We start from the raw sequence: 19,250 nt of genomic DNA, 5'->3' as shown, positions 1-19,250 counted from the left end.
ACAGACGAATCTATCACTACAACACCATAAACAAGGAAGACTGAAAATATATGAAAAAAAAAAAAAGAAAATAAACACTGTTTCATTCTCACTCACATTTACACCTAATAATGATCCGTAATATAACCTTTAATTAAATATCAGGTTCAAACTTGAGACGGGCAGGATGGTGTAAAAGGAAACTACGAACCCTGATGTAAACTCTGGATTAAGACTGACAGATGAGACGCAACAAATCAGAATCAGCAGTTATTGGCAAGGAAATTGGCAGTTTTCATGCAAGGAAAGCGATATCGTTGGATATCAAGAGACTTAATGTGCTCTGTGAGGGCAGTTGTCAGTGACGAATTAAGCTGAGGCAGGTCGAGTGGTGAACCACGGAGAACGTTGAAGCAAAGGCAAAAGACCAAGGTCCCGCCTTTGGGCTTGTGTTGGTGAGAGTTTTTTTCACACACACACAGCATTTAACTTCAGACCGAATGTTACCAAACATGGCCTAAATTTATGATACACTCCAAACATGATAATTAGATGAATGATGAAAGGTAGATTAGTTCTAATAATTTTGCAAAGTTAACGAGTTTCTGAATCCATAAATAAAATTTAAAAGTATGCACAGAGTGAATGACTGTCAAGCCAGCCACAGTAGAGATGGTTTACAATTCTTGAGTCCCTTAGAGTTGTTTGGGACAGGTCACCCCTGGTCAGAATATCATTGATGTGAGGTCCTTAATTGCTCTGGAACTCGATTTGGTGTTGGGGTTTGAACCTATGACTTTGTGGTCTTCTGCTTCATAGGTGAGTGTGTTACCCACTAAGCTACTACCACCCAGTATAAAGCTTCTTTTAATTCTTTAATATGTTTGAAGCTTTTATGCATTTGTTCATTCTCTGTATGTGTTTCATTTGAGTAGATTATTTTTGAGCTACACAGAGTTAATCTCTTTTACATTTATGCCATTTAGTAGCAACCTGGGCCTTCTGGTTGATAGGCGAGTGTATTACCCACTGGGCTACTACCACCCCATTCTTTTCAGAGTCTTGTGCCAATAGATAAGACTAAAGAGGCCTTTGTCATCTTTTTACACCTTTAGTTATGTGTCTTTTTACACCTTTAGTTTGTTCTCATCCTTGGCCCATTCTGTGTGTTCTGTTTTGTCTTTTCCTTGCTTTGATTATTGAGAAGCTTTTTTTGCTCACTGTTTGTAATAAAAAATCTGTCCTTGCACACATAACACAGAATCCCACGTATTGTAGAATTTACACACACGTTTGGCCGATTGGAAAAGTACTTCACATAGAAAGTGGTCATGCAGTCATTGCAAAATGTTTTTTTTTGCCCAGACATATGCATATTCTCACCATCGACACAGACACAAACACGTGTATTATCCCCCCCCCACCCCCCCCCAGTGTATTTTTAATCATTTTTGTTCTTTTAAACTATTGTAGTTATGCATTAATCTGTAATTACTATAATCTGAAATCCTCAGGATTTGCAGCATTTTTCCAATGGACTCCGCACTTCAACACTTCTTTATTATTTTTTTAATGCATACATAACAGCAAGGATGCACTAAATCCATGCATTGTTCATGCATTGATTGTCAGAGAGATACAGACAGGACACAAACTGCGTTTCCCTGGAAACCCATCGGAATTTATGACAATGTCGCCACATAATATCTCTATAATGAGAGGTGGTGGGATGCCACCGCAATAACTTGCAATTGATTTTTGAGCTCTGAAGTTATGAATACAAAGAATCCAACAGGACACATAAAGTAACGGACACCAGCCTTTTCCCCAATGTGTGTGTGTAGAGATGTCAAGATGCTTTAATGTCTCTGCATCTTGACCCACACATCTTTGTGACACTCCCACAAATCTCAGTCATGTGGGATAGGCAATCCATATGGCCCCGCCCCCTCAAAATAAACACCCATAATAGTCCAATAAGCCTGCAGGGGCGAGGAAGCCCAAAGCGAAGTTACGAACCTGTCAGCATGAGAGCACATTCATCTGCACAGGAAAGGGAGAGCAGGGGATCGATTGACCTTCTCTCCCGACCAAGCCCGATTCGCTCAGGCCGCCTTTTCTCTAACGCGGTGGTGGGTTTAGTGCAACAATAACCCCACTTACGCCTGAATATCCACCGCCCACAGTGCCACGTTAATTTATGCATGCATTCAGCTCCACGTCTACCCTGACCAAACCATGCAACCCAGGGTGGTCCTGGAGGCGATGCTCAGGCAGACAGCTGAGCACATAAAACATCTCAATTATCAATTATAGTTAATTATGCAGGAGCAACCTTAATAAAACATGTGATGGTGATTTGTACCAGTTACATACAGGATGCAGTTTCCAAATTCAAGTCGTTATTTCCTTCAGCAGCTTGCTTCATGTATTCGTGATTCTTTATTTAGTTCTCCGTAGACTAATGAAAATGCCATTACCTCTATATCTCTAATCAAACATGTCTGTTCTTTCACTTTCTCAGTTCTCTCCTTTCTCTCCTTTTGCTCAGTAACACCTCAGTGGCACCTTGGCGGCTCGGGATTTGAACCGGCAACCTGCTGAGCAGGCGCACTGGCCTTGGTGTTTCCATGGGAGGAGCCGCAACTTCATGCCACCCCAGTGAGTGTTTTGATTTGAATTATTAGTGGACTGGGTTCATTAATAAAGTACTCTAGACTATATTTTCATTTCATAAGCACAAATACACGATACCACCCACCAAATTTCCCAGTCAGTCTCTGTTGGCTAAACGCAGTTGCGGTTCACTTTTGTTGCAATTATCATGCAGTCAAAATGTTTTCAAAGGCCATCCCGGATAATCCATACTAATCTTTTCATACACATATCCATCCATCAATTCAAAGCAGGGCAACAATCCACAGGTATGCCGATATTTAGCAATAAATGACTCAGTAAACAAACCAATATTCATTCAGATCAATCATTCAGATTGATCAGACCGGCGTAGGTAGGTGAGTAGGTGGTTGGGTTTGGTACGTAGCTCAATCAAAGCAATGAGTCTGTCAATAACTATGCAGACTTCCGGCCAGACCTTTCAGATCTGGGCAAATCATGTCAACGTTATTAGATTTTTCACAGCCCCCAATCTGTCCGCAAATCTGCTCTGCCTGATTGTGCACACCCATGGGATGCGGAGTAAATGGAGCAGTATAATACATCAGCACTGACAATAAGAGGTGGCTTCTGTAGTTGTTTGCGTTAAGAGCCGCAGCTGAGATGGACTGTGGCGACCCAGAGGACCCGGTCGATATCGCCCACCTCGTTAGAACCTCGCCCATGCTGGAGAACGAACGATCAGCATCGCAGCCTCACACAAGTGGGTTTTTTTTTTTTTTAGGCAGATGTGCTCTGAATGAGCACTAATAGCTCGTGGTGCGTTGGTAATAAAAGCCTAAAAGGAAACTCAATTTGTACAAAGTGTTTTTTTGTTGGCGTACAACAAAGCAATAATTACTGTTTACCTGCGCACTACGTTACTCACCCTCAGTCATCATTGTTCGACTCAATCTGTTCTGATTTGCAGAGGAATTTTATTGCAGGTAATTTTAATTCTGAACGAGAGCGCTTTACAAGCATGTGGCAAAATCAGACAGCAAATGGTCCTCGTTTCTAATCTCAGTACTAATTGGTTCATCGTCATTTTGCGATGTTCATGTAATAATGTGTTCCTCTAATCACAACCATTAAATCTGTTCTTTTTTTTTCCTCTCAACAGTCCTCAGAGGGCAACCTCTGCTGTCATTTCTACCCCAATGTTTATCAGGCATGTTGTGTGAATAGCATTTACACCCTTATCCAGAGCGACTTACAATGTGTTTTCATGTTACCCCCAGTAAAAGTAATCAGTTCTGGTTTGCTAGAACCACAAGCATAACTACAATCATTCTGTGCATTCTGGTGTAGTTTTACTTATGTGTCAGTTTACAAGAAAGATGGGAAGTTCATTCCACCACCTGGGGCCACAACAGAGAAGAGTCTAAAAGAGTGTCTTCCTCGTACCTTTAGCGGTAGAAGGACCAGGCGAGCAGTACTGGAGGGTCGGAGAATGTGAGCGTTTAATAAGGGTTGTGAGGCAGGATGGTGATATCCCATGTTTTACTTTGTAGGCCAACATCAGTATATTGAATCTGATGCGGGCATCAGATAAAACCTTGGAAGGAGAATTGCTCAATGTAAATAAATAAGGGTGTGTGGATACTGTACAAATTATGGATTTTTTTTTTGTTGTAAAAGGTCAAGATAAAGCAAAACAATCTATATAGCACAGAAGCAGGTCTTATGCTTCCTGAATGCTAAATTCATGTGCTAAGTACACACATGCATCTGTGAGGCATCAGTTAGAGTCTGACAAGGCAAAACATAAAATAAAGATTATTAAATTAAATACAGTATTTTTGTCAATGATTAAGTACTTTGTTCTAAAACAATTTGTTTGCACATGGCTCCATCTAGTGGGACTTTCTTGCATGGCAGTTTCTGATTTCTTTAAGCACATGAATGTGTGATAAATCATAATTTTCAACCTGTGGAGTGTGGCATGAAGGAATCCCTACAGACCCATGATTAATTGAAGATGATATAAAAATTCATATTTTCAAACAGAGGCTTGAACATCTTGTTGACAATCTGAAGCTGCTTCTGCTATTATGAGATTTTGGTCTCTCAGGATTAGATTGACGCACATCTTATATGCAGGAGTAAAGAATGAATCCGGTTTCCCCCCAATGGAGCCTCTTCGTGGTTTCGGGTAACGGAACATCTCTCTTTCTCCCTTTCTCTTGTTTCCAAACACTGATATCGAGTCGCGTCGACTCACTCTGCTGAGCACTGACAGGCTGAGGTCAAGCCCTGCTAAAGTATTCATCCGACTGACGCGCTGGTAAGGTAGCACCCAGCAGCAGTGGCCACCAAGACACCAGGACCATTTAGCACGGGGTTGGCTCCAACGTGGCAGAACACAGACCAGACTCCCTCGTGTGCAGTATACGGCTGAACAGCCTCTCAGAAGAAAACATCCGTCTAGGTGATCAAAGGAATCCCAGGAGCCCCGAAATCTGAACAAAGTGACTGGTGAGCCAGCGGGCGCGGTCGCGGCATGATGCAGCAGATCCTGAGAGACATGTTCGTGGAGCCTGAGCTCCTGGCCGAGCTGAACGAGGAGCAGAAGCAAATCCTCTTCTACAAGATCCGCCAGGAGCAGGTGCGGCGCTGGAGCGAGCGCGAGAGCCAGGGCCAGGGCGGGGAGAGGAGCCCGGGGCCCCGGAGGAACCCGGGTGAGTACGGGACATTGCTGGAGACTCCAGATTGAGTGTAATGCTCTGTGTAACACAGAGCTGGAGCCTGGATCCGTCCCTTTGGCCTGTTTCAGAAAATTGCTGCTGTACCAGAGCAGCTGCATGTGTGAGCTCACAGTTGTTGAGGGGGGGTTGAAAATCAGAATTCGAGCCTGTTTGGTCTGTTAAAAGGATCGTTCTGTACGATCTGTCGTAAACTGATGTCAGTTTCCTGCCTCTGGAAGGCCTTAGGCGGAGTGTGAAGTGGCTGCTGGGCAGCGATGGGGAGGTGTGGGTGTGGATCATGGGCGAGGCCCCCGGGGACAAGCCGTACCAACAGATCGCGAAGGAGCTGATGGAGGACAGGGCCAGGCGGCAGGCACAGCTGGAAGCGCAGGAGTTGTGGTGAGTGAAACGGGGGGTGGAGCCATTCGCAGCATGCGCCCCATCGATTTTCACACAACGTGAAGGTTAAAGGCCTTCAGCACCGCAACTTAAGATCCTCGGTGCAAATCATAAATCTCAAATCCAAAGATTTCTTAACCCTCTATATACAAGATTTCCTAACCTGGGGTAATTCTGGGCTATCTTCAGACATTCCTTATCTCCCAGTGGGACGCTTTCAGCCCGTTATCGGTTTGTTGCACAGGAGGGCGAAAGAGGCTGAAATTAAGCAGAAGTTTCGAGATGCCATGGCCAAAGAGAAGGCACGATATGCTGCAGTGAAATGGAGGGCAGAGGCAGAGGATAGAAGAGTAGCGAAAGAAGACCAGGATCACATCCGAGAAGAATTAAAGGTGAGAGATGTCTTCTGCAAAATGGTGTTTAAAAAATTCCGTTATATATGCCAACGCTGCAAATGAATGCATTAAACAGACTGCCAGTATTTGTAATGAACTTAAAAATGAATTTAATGAATTTAAAAGAACTTCATGGAACTTTAACACAAAGTTCTGGTTATGGATCGGAAATATCATTAATAACAAAACTAACAATGACACAATAGCAATAACAGTGACAGTCAATGTCATATGACTGTCACTTACTAACCAATAATTAACAGTCCTAGGGTTGAGAAACTCTATTTCTTAGATGAGTAAGATTAAAGTTCTTAAAGATATGTTGCTCCAGGTGAGGCTTGAACTCACAACCTATGGCATAGCTCCTCAGACACTGCTTTATAAGAAAGGCACACTAAGCAATTGCACCACTGAATTTGTACATAGATTTGTCCAGCTTTTTGGATTTCGACTTTAAACCATAAAATACATCTCTCTCAACCAACATTGATTTGGTCTTGTCCACATTAGAAAACGTGGGAAATTGTCAGGTCTGACATGGCAACTGTTAAAGGGAAGTCTGTGTTCCTCAGACCTAATGAGATCAACTTACTTTAAAGTTCTTAAATATATGTTGCTCCAGGTGAGGCTCGAACTCACAACCTCGGCATAGCTCATCAGAAACTGCTGTATAAGTACCGTGCGCTAACCGATTGCGCCACTGGAGCTGCACATGGGTTGGTCCAGGTTTGTGGATTTTAAATAAAAAAAAAAAAAAAGCGAGAGAGAGAGAGAATTTTTACATTATTAGACAGATATAGATATAGTCATTAATAAGATTCGGTATTTGAACAACCACATCACATATTAATTTGTGACTGAATTGTGTCCAAGGCACCTGGCCCGCTTTTTAAAGCAGGGAGGACGTTTTCTATTCCAGGTTGGACGGCGGCTCTGGGTGGCTGTCTGGTTGCATGTGAGTGATGCGAACTCCTGAAACAGGTCTGGGGATGAGAATCTGAGTTATTCTCCCTGGCCGTCTGAGCAGGCTATCTGTTTCAGGAAGCAGAGCTGATGTCCACCTCCAGGGCACAGCATTTATTTGCCAGACACGCTTGTCAGAGCACGGGCCATTAAATATTAACAGTGCAGAGTCAAAAAAAAAAAAAAAAAACACACACACATTATTGTTAGGGAGAGGACGTCCTTGGCATCAAAGATCCTCCTGACAGGGAGGACAGAAAGATCAAGCAATCGATACGCAATCTGATGAAGATGCTAGCTGTGGGGAAATAATCTTTAATATGACGGCACCGAGGGAATCCTGGGAAATTCCACTTTCAGTGCCCAGTCAGGTGAAATGCCAAATTTTCGTGCCTTAATTGTTTCTATCAGCGAAGATTAAATCTTATCATGCAACTCTGAAAACAATAGATTTACATTCATTTATGTCTTTGTTTGATTTTTCTCATGAACCAGACATAACCAAAGTGGGCAAAGGTAAATAATACTTTAAGGATATTTTTTTTCCCCCTGAATTTCACACCATACATTTATTCCGTTTGGAACGACATCAAGGGGAAGAAAGTGTTGCCAGACAGGAACAACTGACTACCCAGAAGCACTTTCTTCTTCACATATTTCATTTTCCGAACATGACAAAGACACAAGAGGAAAACCCGGTGAGACGCTGTCTTATTAGCGCTGTTGTAAAACAGCCCCCAGTGTCAACTGATGACAGGCAGCCCAGGAGGAGTATGATGATGAGACAACCACCGTTCTTCACTGTGCGGCTTATCTTGAGGCTCAGGCGGTGAGCCAAGAGAAGGACACTTTGTGTCATTATGAAGTGAGACGAGACTCTTGTGAGACATTATGAGACATCAGTCAGGAGTCGCTGGTCAGCTCTGAAATGACTCCAGGCTTCAGGGGTGTCTGCGCATGCTAATCGTGAAAGCCAACAGAATTCCCTCAGCTATATGAATTAAAACAAGCCCCATTTGATGGGAACAGGAGGGCTGGTGGTGTGGGCCGCAGCAGGAATCCCCTCAGAGGGGTGGATGGTTTTCGAAAGTTCAGAGCCCCCTAATGGGCCACCTTCTTAAGGAACCTAAAATATTAAAGTCCACATTCATCAGACGCCTGGCCGACCTGCCGAAATGTGCTGAGTCACTCTGCGTTTTTATGGCCTCCTCGCATCTTTGCGAGAAGGAATCATTACAGTAATGAGGAGGACCATTAAAAATGACAGAAGGCCTCACCAGGCTTTTCCTCCTTTCTGGGCCAGCCGATGTAGTTGAACGTGTTTAATTAACTCGTGCACGTTTGTAGTCGCAGAGAATACAGGACTAACAATACCGTGGCGCTCACAGCCAATGAACAAACCAACAGTACACGGGTTCGGCATACCCGTGCAACGCATGAAAAGAGGCACGTCACCAGCATTAACAGTTTCTAATTTATCAACACCAGTAGGTTACTCTTGCAGTTGCATGTAAATATTGTATTTTAAAAATGGTACCAATGTTACAGAAAAACCAAAAAGAAATGAAAGGAGAAAGAGGGATAGAGGAAAAGAGAGAGAAAAGGCCATGAACCAGGCTTCAGCAGCCTTTCCCAGGAGAAAAAGGGAGAGAGCGGCCCAGGAACACCCTCAGCTCCCGGTGGAGGGGGAAGAGTCTCAGCCCACAAGAGAAAACTCTTTTTATACATTTGACTCCCCAAAAATTTGCCACAGACCAATCAGGATTTGTCCTTTCATGCCTCTGCCTTGTCTTTCTCGTCGTGACACTTCAAGCCATTTGCAGGCTTTTGATGCCTCTCGTTTGGGGGGGTGTCGCAGCTTGACAATGATACATGCGGGGGACCTTCACGCAAGACATAAGCACAAAATGCCATGGACCCATCTTATAGTGTCATGGCTGCTGGGGCAATTTTTTTTTTTTTGTAGAATTTCATCCTACACCTTGTGACAATAAACCTGTCACTTAACATTTAATGAATATAATATATAATGGATGTTTATCAGACAGTAGCACATTGCAAACCCCTAACTACCTACATTTTAATTGAAATGTGCTTTGTTTTGTTAAGATGAGTGTAGCTGACATCTCATTAAATTCAGAAAAGTCTAAAATATTACGTAGAAATGTTTGACTTCATTTATACACTCAACACTTGGTGTTGAAGGGTTGGATGTTTGAATTAGATTGCAAAAAACAATGACGTGATATGCAGTATTACTTGAGGACGGTAGTATGGGATTGTGATATGCTGTTGCTGAAAAATATTATGGCTATTGCATATTAAACTGTGACAGACGTGCAAAAAAACAGGACAAGCATGCTTGACAGCTGCAGCATGCAGTTGTCTGGCCACCAGCTCTCAATGCTAATTGCCTGAAATCACCCTCATTTGCATGGTTGTGCCCCGAGGTGTGAACCTCAAAATCATTTCCTTTATGTCTGCTGAGCCCTTACTGCAGAACTGCTGTTAATGATGAGGACATAGTGGACAAGGGGACCAATTTTCTCCGTACTAGACACTTCTGGATTTGCAGAAATAAATAGATGGAAAGAAGAAGTGACTGCTTGCTAGTTATATGAATGTTGGAGAGCAGGAGCTAACCAAGTTTTTTTTTTTTTTGCCGTATAGGCTCAGAAGATGAACTTTAATTATTACAATAAAAATGTAGGAGTCTGTATACTCAGGACTCGGACATCGGGAGGGGCTCCAGTCCCGCATTCAAGACCATAGTTTGTACTGTTGCGTATGTCTGTTCCTGAAATGTACCTTGGTTCTGCTGTGTCGTGGTTCGTGTCCATGTACCTTGTGCCATGTATTGTCCTTGTATCATGTATTGTCACTAAAACCCTGTTTTGTGAAGTCAAGCAATTGCTTCCTCCTTCCATGCCATGTGACCAGCGCCATGACATGTATGCATGATTGACAGCTCTCGCGCACTTTCCTACTTCCTCGTTCTGGAATTAAACACCGGGCAACACACCCTGGTTATAGCGCAGCCAACACGGGGACAGCTGGGATTGAAACTCATGACCTTGGAGGTGTGAGACCAGGGTAACAATCGCCCTACCCTGCGACCCGCCCCATTTTCTACACTCCTAATACTCGATGATTGCATAGTTTGACCTCTGTTCTGCTCTGATAGAGTCTCAAAGAATCAAACGTTAGCTGTATATTACAGTTTTAAAAACCTGAGCTTGAGCATGAGTGAAGCAAGATTACTCTTAAACAAAACCGAGAATTTGCATTGTCAGGTCTGGCACCGTCAGTCTTCCAGCAATTTACAGAGCCTGTTCTTCTGAGGCCCAGGCCTTCATCTCTCTGACATTTCCAATATTACAGCGTAAAATATTTATCAAGACTTTTCCGGCCCTGACGCGTCACACAGAAACGGGAGGAGGAGGAGAGGCAGCGGGAGGAGGGAGAGATACGGCGGGCGGAGGTGCAGAGGACGAGGGAGCTGCTCATTCGCTTGGAGCAGGAGCAGAGCAACAGTGACACGGACGATGTCGAGTGGCAGGAGCACCGTGAGCGACCGCAACCTTTCACCTCCTCACACTGTGGAAACTCACTTCCTCTTTATTCTTTTACCTTTCCTGAACACCTGTTTCCACTTTCCTTTCATCAAGTTCATCTCTCATCCTCTTCCTCTACTCATCTTTACAAATGAACTCTTCCCTCATGTCACCCAGAACATGGTTTAAAATGGAAGGAGCCTGGTGATAGACAGAGCTTACTTATCCCACTTCCTCATTCTGGATGATCATTAGAGGTTGTATTCTGGGAAACTAATTACACTGTGTGTAATTAATTCTCTTCTATTAATTTATGTAAATCCTTTGACTTCCAGTAGAAGTCAGGCCCAACATTTACTGCATAGCACTGCTCTTAAGAGCAGTTTGAAAATAGTGCCCTAAGAGCTGAGTAATGTAAAACTTATCTAAAACATTTATCTACTATAAGATAAGATAAGAAATTTTTTTCCAAGGAAAAATCTTTTGTCCTAAAAACATGTTCAATGCAATAAGAGGAAATAACGATATACAATAACGATATACAAAAACAATATACAATATACAAAAGAAGAACAGACCAGTAGTAATAGTGCAATGTAAACTCGAGAAAACCCCTAACAAAGTAAATAATAATAAATAACTATGGCAGGTATAGGAAAGTGATATAAATTAGACCAAGTGATTATGAAGAGTGACATGGTGTTGTGCCATAAATAGAGAGGTAGCAGCATGTTATGAGGGATGAAAACCAAAATTAATTAACATACAGATGAGTGCAACTGCACAGTCCCATGAGAAACCAAATGACATTAATGCTGATCCTGAGAAGATCACGTACAGAATGAGGAAGAGTTATAGAGTCTTATTGCCAAGGGAAAGAAGGCCTTCTACATTTAGAGTCTTTTGCTATGCCCCATCGAAGGAGGCGCGTGCATGGGGTAGGATCGGTTGTCCGTGATACTGAGAAGCTATTTCAGCTTCTCCTCAGACTCGTCCGCCACCTCCGGCAGACACCTGCCTGACACCCAGGACAGAACCAGCCTTTTTAATCAGCTTGTGCAGCCTGTTGGTATCAGCTGTCTCCACTGCACTTCCCCAGAGCACAACACTCTGTGCTACTCTCTACTAGTGCTGGGCTAGCGCTTAAGGAAGCGAAATCAGAAGGTTGTCAGTTCGAATCCCGATCCGCCGAGGTGCCACTGAGCAAAGCACCGTCCCCACACACTGCTCCCTGGGCACCTGTTATGGCTGCCCACTGCTCACCAAAGGTGATGGTTAAAAGCAGAGGACACATTTCGTTGTGTCACCATGTGTCGTGCTGCAGTGTATCTTTTCACTTTTCGAGTGATAGAACGGGGTCAGCATTTTCATACATACATTGAAAGATCTGACCCGCCTCAGTAGGAAAAGCCGGCTCTTGAAGAACCCCCCTCAGGTAACAGTAGTTCTCAACTACTCCACATCAGCCCATCTAATGGTGACAGGGGTGGGAGGAAGGGCCCGTTCCTAAAGTCCACAATCAGTTCTTTGACTTTGTGATGTTTAGCTTGGCCCCTTCTGAAAGACATCTTTCACTTTACTGAAAGTGAGTAGTTCTTATCACAGCACATGGTGCACACAACGAGATGTGTCCTCTGAACCTTGTGGCACCTTGACAGTTCCGGATTTAAACCCGCAACCTTTCGGTAAGAGTCCGCTTCGTTACCCGCTAAGCCACCACTGCTCTTGTATTTCATACTGGTTGTTGAGCTACCACAGTCATGACAGCTCCTTAACGTAATTGAAGGTCCTGTTTCTAGTAAGCCGCTCCAAAGCAGCTGATGAGGAGATGACGAGGAAGGCACGTTCTGCGCGGGACGAATACCAGCGGCAGTCCCGGCGGGCAGTGGAGAGGCGTCGAGTCGGTGAATTGACCACCGCGTTCCACCACACTCACCTTCGTCAGGCCCCACAGAGACGGAGGCACAGCACTTCCATGGAGACCATGGCGAGGCAGTCGACCGACAACGGAATCCAAGCGCGGCCCCGACTCCAGCCAGCCGCCCCTCCGCTGTTTCGCCGCAGGCAGAGTCGCAGGCACAGCACCATGGCAACACAGCCCCTGATGGACAGGTGAGGGCTCCAACAGGCTCCAACTGAGGTCGAACCAAGAACCCTGTCCGTCTAACCGCCCTCCTTCGGCCTTTTCAGCTGTGGCTTTCTAATAGTGCTTTTTATTCATTATTGTTATTCCTTCCTGCTCTCAGTCCCTGTCCACCTTATCACTGCTGTATGGCAAGGCCACTGGTGCCAAATAGGGGTTCATATTTGGTTTGAAAATAGTTTTTAGTTAAGATTATTTGTTTCCAGATCATTTGTTAAACATATGCGCTATGCGACTATTATGGCTACTTTAATCATAATAGATTAATAGGATAGAAATTAAAATAGCATAGATTAATGTTTATAATGTATTATATAATGACAAGTGATGTTTAAAGCAAGATGAAGCATAAAGATGCATTCGGTTAATGTCACATTTAAAACACACAAACGACCGCACCTCACACCTTCCATATCAGCTCCTGTAACCGCAGCATATGGTAGCTTAAACTGGGCAACATTTCAATTGCAGTGAACTATCTGCAGCTGACTGTTGTTCTAAAATTACCATCAGGCATCAAACCTCTTGAAACATATGGCAGAAAAGTGGAGGGAAAATAGCAGCATCACTCCCGTCAAATTCCCCCCTGCTGTGTTGAATTAGACAAATCCTGTGAGGACAAGCGGAACGTGAAACGATATTAGAGGGGAAAAATGTTCTCTAAATCCTCGGCTTGTTACTCCAGGGAGCTAAACAACATTTTCATTTAGGTTCCAGACCATCTCTTAAATTATTCTTTTTATTTGTATTATTTGCCTCAAGTAACACAGGATGTACAATTATGCCATTATTCACGCCTAAAACGGCTGGAAAATATGCTATCAGTCAGTGAGGTCTCCAGAAAGCCCGGAAACAGTTTCATCTGACATTCAGGAAGGAGAGAGGTGAGAAAAACAGACAAATCTCAAATGTCAATTAAAAAATCGTTAAATGACATTTTCCTCGACCTGAGCTCCTTTTAGAGGAAAACAAAATGCTGTTTTGTCCAACACTGGATACCAAAGACAAAAATCCATGCACTAAAATCAGCCTCCACTTTCAGTGTCATTTCCATAAATAATACATGCACATGTATATATTTAAAAATATTAACAGCAATACAAAGATGCTTGGGATAATATCATTTAGGACGCTTGAAGTCTTGCGCATGAGTAAATGTAACATGTTTGGTGTTGGCCTTAATATTAACTGTGTCCATTTGTGGTGGCCTAGCGGTTAAGGAAGCAGCCCCGTATACAGAAGGTTGCCGGTTCGAACCCCGATCCGCCAAGGTGACACTGAGCAAAGCAGTCCCCACACACTTCTCCCCAGGCGCCTGTCATGGCTGCCCACTGCTCACCAAGGGTGATGGTTAAAAGCAGAGGACACATTTCGTTGTGTCACCATGTGTCGTGCATCACAATCACTTTTAATAGTCTTTTATTGATTTTTCATTCCAAAAAAAATATTTAGATGACATTCTGCAAATTGTTGTGTTCTTCTTTATTGAAACGGCTATTAAAGAAGACTTTATAATATGTTACTCAAAAAAATTTCCCCTCTCTAGCCCTGCCTGGGTCCGAGCCCCACGGCCAAGATACAGAGACTCCATCATGCTGTGGTACAACGAGGAGGAGTGGCCCAGACAGGCTGGTGTCGAGCGCAGCGGCAGCACCATCGCACCCTGGTTCCACGGTCAGCATCCACGCCGTTTACCCAAATCCGGACCGCCATCCAAAATGCACAGATGAACAGGGGGTTTAATCAGACTTCCATCTGTCCACTTATTCAGTCATCTGTTCATTTGTTCATTCAGTCTGAGGCTTTCATAGGGAGCGGCAAGCCTCCGCAAGGATCCGCCGGTATTTGTGCAGGGCCAAAATCGAGGGTGTTTTCTGCATTATCCTGGCACCTGGTAAACAGCGATGCTATGGGATGCAGGCAAAGAATTTGCCGATGATTTCTCACGATGTCTCTTTCCTCATTACACGAGCGTTTATTTGAAATCATGCGACGCCGTGTGTCCCCTTTAGCCCGCGCGGTGTCAGTTTCACCATGTTGCTGGGAAGGAAATCGATGTAGTGTGGTGCATTTGTCAGCCCGGTAAGAAAAGGGACAGGAGGCTCCTCAATAATTCACCGCGTTTGCGGGGCCGGTAATTGGTCGAGAGGTCTGCTGCTTTGTCTCGTCATAATGGCCCGTAGAGTGTGACTCCCGGTTCAGTGACAAGAGCCCAGATTAATGAGTTTCGGAGTGGCAGCAATGCGCCGGGAACACGGGCAACATCGCAATGACTAAACTATCTGGGGGGAAGAGGTTGATTGATCGCGGATACTGGCGCATCGACACCCTCTCACGTCCCACGACGTGGACTCCCACTGTGACCCCTCAATCTAAAGTTTCAGAGGGTTTGCCGCGGCCCCGACTCCGGGTCGGTGGAACCTCAGCTCCAATGGGCCCGGCACCTAACCCAGAATAATCCCTGTCACTTCAAAGCCACAGGCTGCAGTACTCAGGCTTATTAGATATGCTGCAGCCTGTCAGGCCTCCCATTGTGAGTTGAGACCGCAGCCGACAGAGTCTCGCCTAACTGTGGGAACCTCAGAACCGCTGCACACGTCAATTTTTTTCTATACACGTGTGTATACACACACACACACACACACACACACACTGTCATCTATGAGTCTAATGGTGGTTTGGGTTAACCCTAAACCCTTAACCCTAAACACTGCAAACCCAGAGCTCAAAGAAATGACATATGAATTTCATGGGTAACATAATGAAGTGTTGATTTAACTCACTTGCTGTGAGATTAAATTTAATGCATTAAATTAAAAGCTTACCATTTATCCTTCTGAATAATAAATTTAGTTTGAACTGGGTCAAGAAAGCATGCTACTGATAGTATACTATTTTTTACAAGGACAAATTGAACGATTTAGTGAAGCAGAGAATGCTGGAGTCTGTGACGTGGACTGGATCTGGATCTGGATGCCCTTGGCTGGTACCACGAGACAATAGACCTCTCTATTTTCTTTATTAGTTCCTTAAAGGAAAGCATGTTCAGAGAACAGAGCTGATCTAAAAACAGCTAGTATCGGATTTCAAACCTCAGTAAAGACGTATCAAAAGACATTTCACAGCATTTTTCATGACAGGGGCCCTTTAAAAGCAGAATTTGGTGTCATCAGTAGGGTTCCTCTGGGTTTTAAAAACATCGTGCGCTTTGGTTCCTTTTCATCAGGACAGATCTCACGACAGGAGGCTGAGAAACGGCTGACTGCTTCCCCCGTTGGTTCCTTCCTGGTGCGGGTAAGTGACAGGATCTGGGGCTATACCCTGTCCTACCGCACGGGTGGCGGCTTCAAGCACTTCCTAGATGCCTCCGGTGACTGCTGCAGCTTCCTGGGCGTCGACCAGATCCGCCACGCCACTCTGTCTGACCTCATAGACTTCCACAAGGTGAGCCTAGCCGCCCCGTCACCTGCTTCTACTGGAGTCCTGCTGGGGCCTGTTGAGGTGTTTTTACCGCAGAAAGATTCACATCGACTGTCGTACACAACACTGTGAATGAAACATGGAGTAATCACCGTGACCACAGCATGCTACGGGTAAAACAAGAGGAACCCATACGTCTGCCCCCTGGAGCAGGGCGGAGTTACTTCTGAGACATATTCTGAAAGCAATGAATGCTCATTAGATGTCTATTGAACTCGAGATTGTATTTAAAAGAAAGGACAGACAGGAAGTGATGGACTTATTTTTTCTGAAATATCATATAGAATAACTCCGACTGGCTGTGGAGAAGCAGTGGTGCACTGAAAATGATTTCCCATAATAAAACTTTAATCAGGAAAAGACTTCACATGATTTTTTACATGATTTGTGCGTTGTTTCGGACATTCCATGCAAACTTTGAAAGAACGTAGGATGGGCTTGGACCATTGATTTTAGCTGTCGGGTTTTGTTGGGGTTTCACTGGGTTCTTATGACACAGGCTCGATCAAAATAGCATCTCATTAATCATCAACAGGGCTAAAGTAACCATGGAAACACACCACACAGAAGGCGAACCTCATTAGATCATGTACCAGTAATTAGTGTTGACAGCTTGATGCTCGCCAGTACAACGTCCAACACAGTGTACGCATCGAAAAGAACGTATACACGTTGGTGCTCGCGCTTGTTTACAGTTTTGTGGTTGCTGCTGTCAGGAAGATTATATATTACATATATAAAGTATTATAATGGGCCACACAGTGGTGGATACAGGTAGTAGCCACAACCCACGTTCAAATCCCACCATTGTGTCCTTGAGCAAGTAACTTAACCGTAAGTTACTCCAGGGGGGGACTGTCCCTGTCACTACTGATTGTAAGTCGCTCTGGATAAGTGCGTCTGATAAATTCTGTAAATGTAAATCCAGTGGCCACCAGTGGTGCAATTGGTTAGCGGGCGGTGCGTATGGACCCGGTTCGAATCCCAAACTGCCATTCAGGATCCCACTGCTCACCAAGGGTGATGGGTAAAAAAGAGGAGACATTCCGTTGTGTGCACTGTGTGTTCACATGGCTCGGACCTTGTGTTTGGAGTTTGCATGGTGGGGGTTTACCCCCATCGTCCAAAGGCATGCCGACTAGATGACTCTAAATTGACCATAGGTGCCATAAGTATTGACTAGTTTATTTCATACAGGAAATATGGCAGTGTTAAACTACCTCAACACATTGATCTGAACCTTGGTTAAAAGTTAAACTCTGATTTTGATTTGGGTTGGGATAATATAAGACACAAAGGACACTATTTTAAATCTCAGCACACCAAGTTTGGGTTATGGTTGCAAGTGTAACACAAGGTGTCCCCCGGATAGACATAAATAGATAACAAGAAGAACTACTTCATAGTTAGAAATGTGAATACACACACCAACAAAAAAGGTGGTTAATTACCAAGGTTTATATGACGTAAATTTAAAATGGGAGGAGCACAATGATTGACTGCTTCACTCATTTTCTCATTGATTTAATCCCAAAAACCGTCAATACTTAACATGCACAAGCATCATTAAATTATGTTTTACGTATTTATGTATTTATCGATGCAAAGTTGATCTTTGCCCCTAAACTTTTCTATACCAGGAGGAGGTGATCACCACAGCAGGAGGGGAGCTGCTGCAAGAAGCCTGCACACGGGCCGATTTCTCTACAGACTGTGGGGGGCTTTTCCCAAAAGACCTCACCCTCAGACTCTTCATGGGTTGAGCTGGCACAGCAGGCCTCAGCTTTCCCAGCCGTGGACTTTTCTTCAGCCGGGTTGAGGTTCTACTTGCCTGAAGCCGGCGTCAGTGGGATGCGAAAGGAGAGACACCGAAGTTGTAAAAACAGAACTGGGTCCCCGCTGTAAAGAAGGTGAAACCGAGGTGTCTGTTACAGAGAGAAGAAATCCACCACCTTTGTTCTTTGCTTCTGTTTCCTAAAGTCGGCAAACTACAGTGTTTTCACAGGAACAGTGGATATCTCTGAAGTCTTGAATTTGTCAAAATAATTTTCCTAATGTCCTTCTAAAGCATCCTGAAAGGATCACAATTTGGGAATGGAACCAGTGCTAAATTCAGTGGGAAGGGACAGAATGCGCCTTGATTGCACAAAGGCATCTTAATGAAGATATTTGCATTTTAAATAAAATTATGTCACAAAAATAAAAGCCACCTTCTTTTAGAAGCCAGGATTTTGAACCTGCTGGTTGGTGGGGGTTATGTCTCATGTGTGCCAATTGAGATTCAAAACTCACTTAAATACTTAAGACTTCCTAATTTAACAGGCCTGAGATAAGCCATGATGTGGCCAAAACTTAAGATATTGCAAATTAAAGAATTTCCAGAAACTTGAGATAAGGAAGAACAAGAACTTTTGTCACTAATGATGTCAGGGCTGTTTTTATTTGGATTAGACACATTAGCATCATTAAGATTAATAAGGTTTGCATTCACACTATCCCATTCAGAAGCCAGGGCTCCTTGTCCAGTTGAAGGCTCTGCCGCCAACAGCTTTTTCCACAGGAGGGATCGTCTTACAGCCTGTTCCACCGTCTGTAACCAGATCTCACACTTTCCTAACAAGCAGCAGCCCTCCCTGGGTCCAGGGGCCGACCAGACCATCTAAACATCCCACAGTCCCAGCCTGACCCGACTGCATCAGAGCGCCCCGACAACAAAAGTGGGACAATGGCGCCGGTGATGCAGCCTCTGAGCACCCTGCCAGTTGGGCAGCAGCCCTGTGAATGTGGGCCGGTGTAGGTTTACAGCGGTTGCTTTGCTGCACTACGGACCCCTTCATCGGTGAACGCACTCATCACGTGACTTCGGTCCTAAAAACCAGTGTACTTCAGTCTGTTACTGTTTTCCCCACACCCATACAGCTGAAGATTGCAGATGGGGGCAGTGGTGGCCCCATAATCAGAAGGTTGCCAGTTCGAATCCCAATCCGCCAAGGTG

At 44.3% G+C, this 19,250-nt stretch overlaps 1 protein-coding gene and 1 non-coding gene across 2 annotated transcripts; one reads left to right on the top strand and one right to left on the bottom strand.

Annotated features, from left to right (window-relative positions):
- Positions 1-4,995: 4,995 nt before the first annotated feature.
- On the top strand, positions 4,996-18,459 carry sh2d4ba (SH2 domain containing 4Ba). The gene is made up of 8 exons (XM_028989594.1): positions 4,996-5,315; positions 5,561-5,720; positions 5,965-6,112; positions 10,506-10,644; positions 12,432-12,744; positions 14,322-14,449; positions 16,002-16,219; positions 17,896-18,459. The coding sequence occupies exons 1-8, from the start codon at positions 5,138-5,140 to the stop codon at positions 18,016-18,018; spliced, it is 1,407 nt and encodes a 468-aa protein (XP_028845427.1). The 5' UTR covers positions 4,996-5,137; the 3' UTR covers positions 18,019-18,459.
- trnai-uau (transfer RNA isoleucine (anticodon UAU)) lies at positions 6,730-6,822 on the bottom strand. Its single transcript is given in 2 exon segments — positions 6,730-6,765; positions 6,785-6,822. It is a non-coding gene; the product is annotated as a tRNA-Ile (tRNA).
- Positions 18,460-19,250: the final 791 nt, after the last annotated feature.

Source organism: Denticeps clupeoides, chromosome 8 (genome assembly GCF_900700375.1).
Source record: "Denticeps clupeoides chromosome 8, fDenClu1.1, whole genome shotgun sequence".
NCBI lineage: Eukaryota > Metazoa > Chordata > Actinopteri > Clupeiformes > Denticipitidae > Denticeps > Denticeps clupeoides.
The sequence above is the reverse complement of the archived record's forward strand: the minus strand, read 5'-3'. Positions and strand labels throughout refer to the sequence as shown.

Coding starts and splice junctions, on each gene's coding strand:
- sh2d4ba (XM_028989594.1), top strand. CDS start 5,138: ATGATGCAGCAGATCCTGAGAGACATGTTCGTGGAGCCTGAGCTCCTG. Junction 5,721..5,964: donor CTGGAAGCGCAGGAGTTGTG/GTGAGTGAAACG, acceptor TTTGTTGCACAG/GAGGGCGAAAGAGGCTGAAA. Junction 14,450..16,001: donor CATCGCACCCTGGTTCCACG/GTCAGCATCCAC, acceptor CCTTTTCATCAG/GACAGATCTCACGACAGGAG.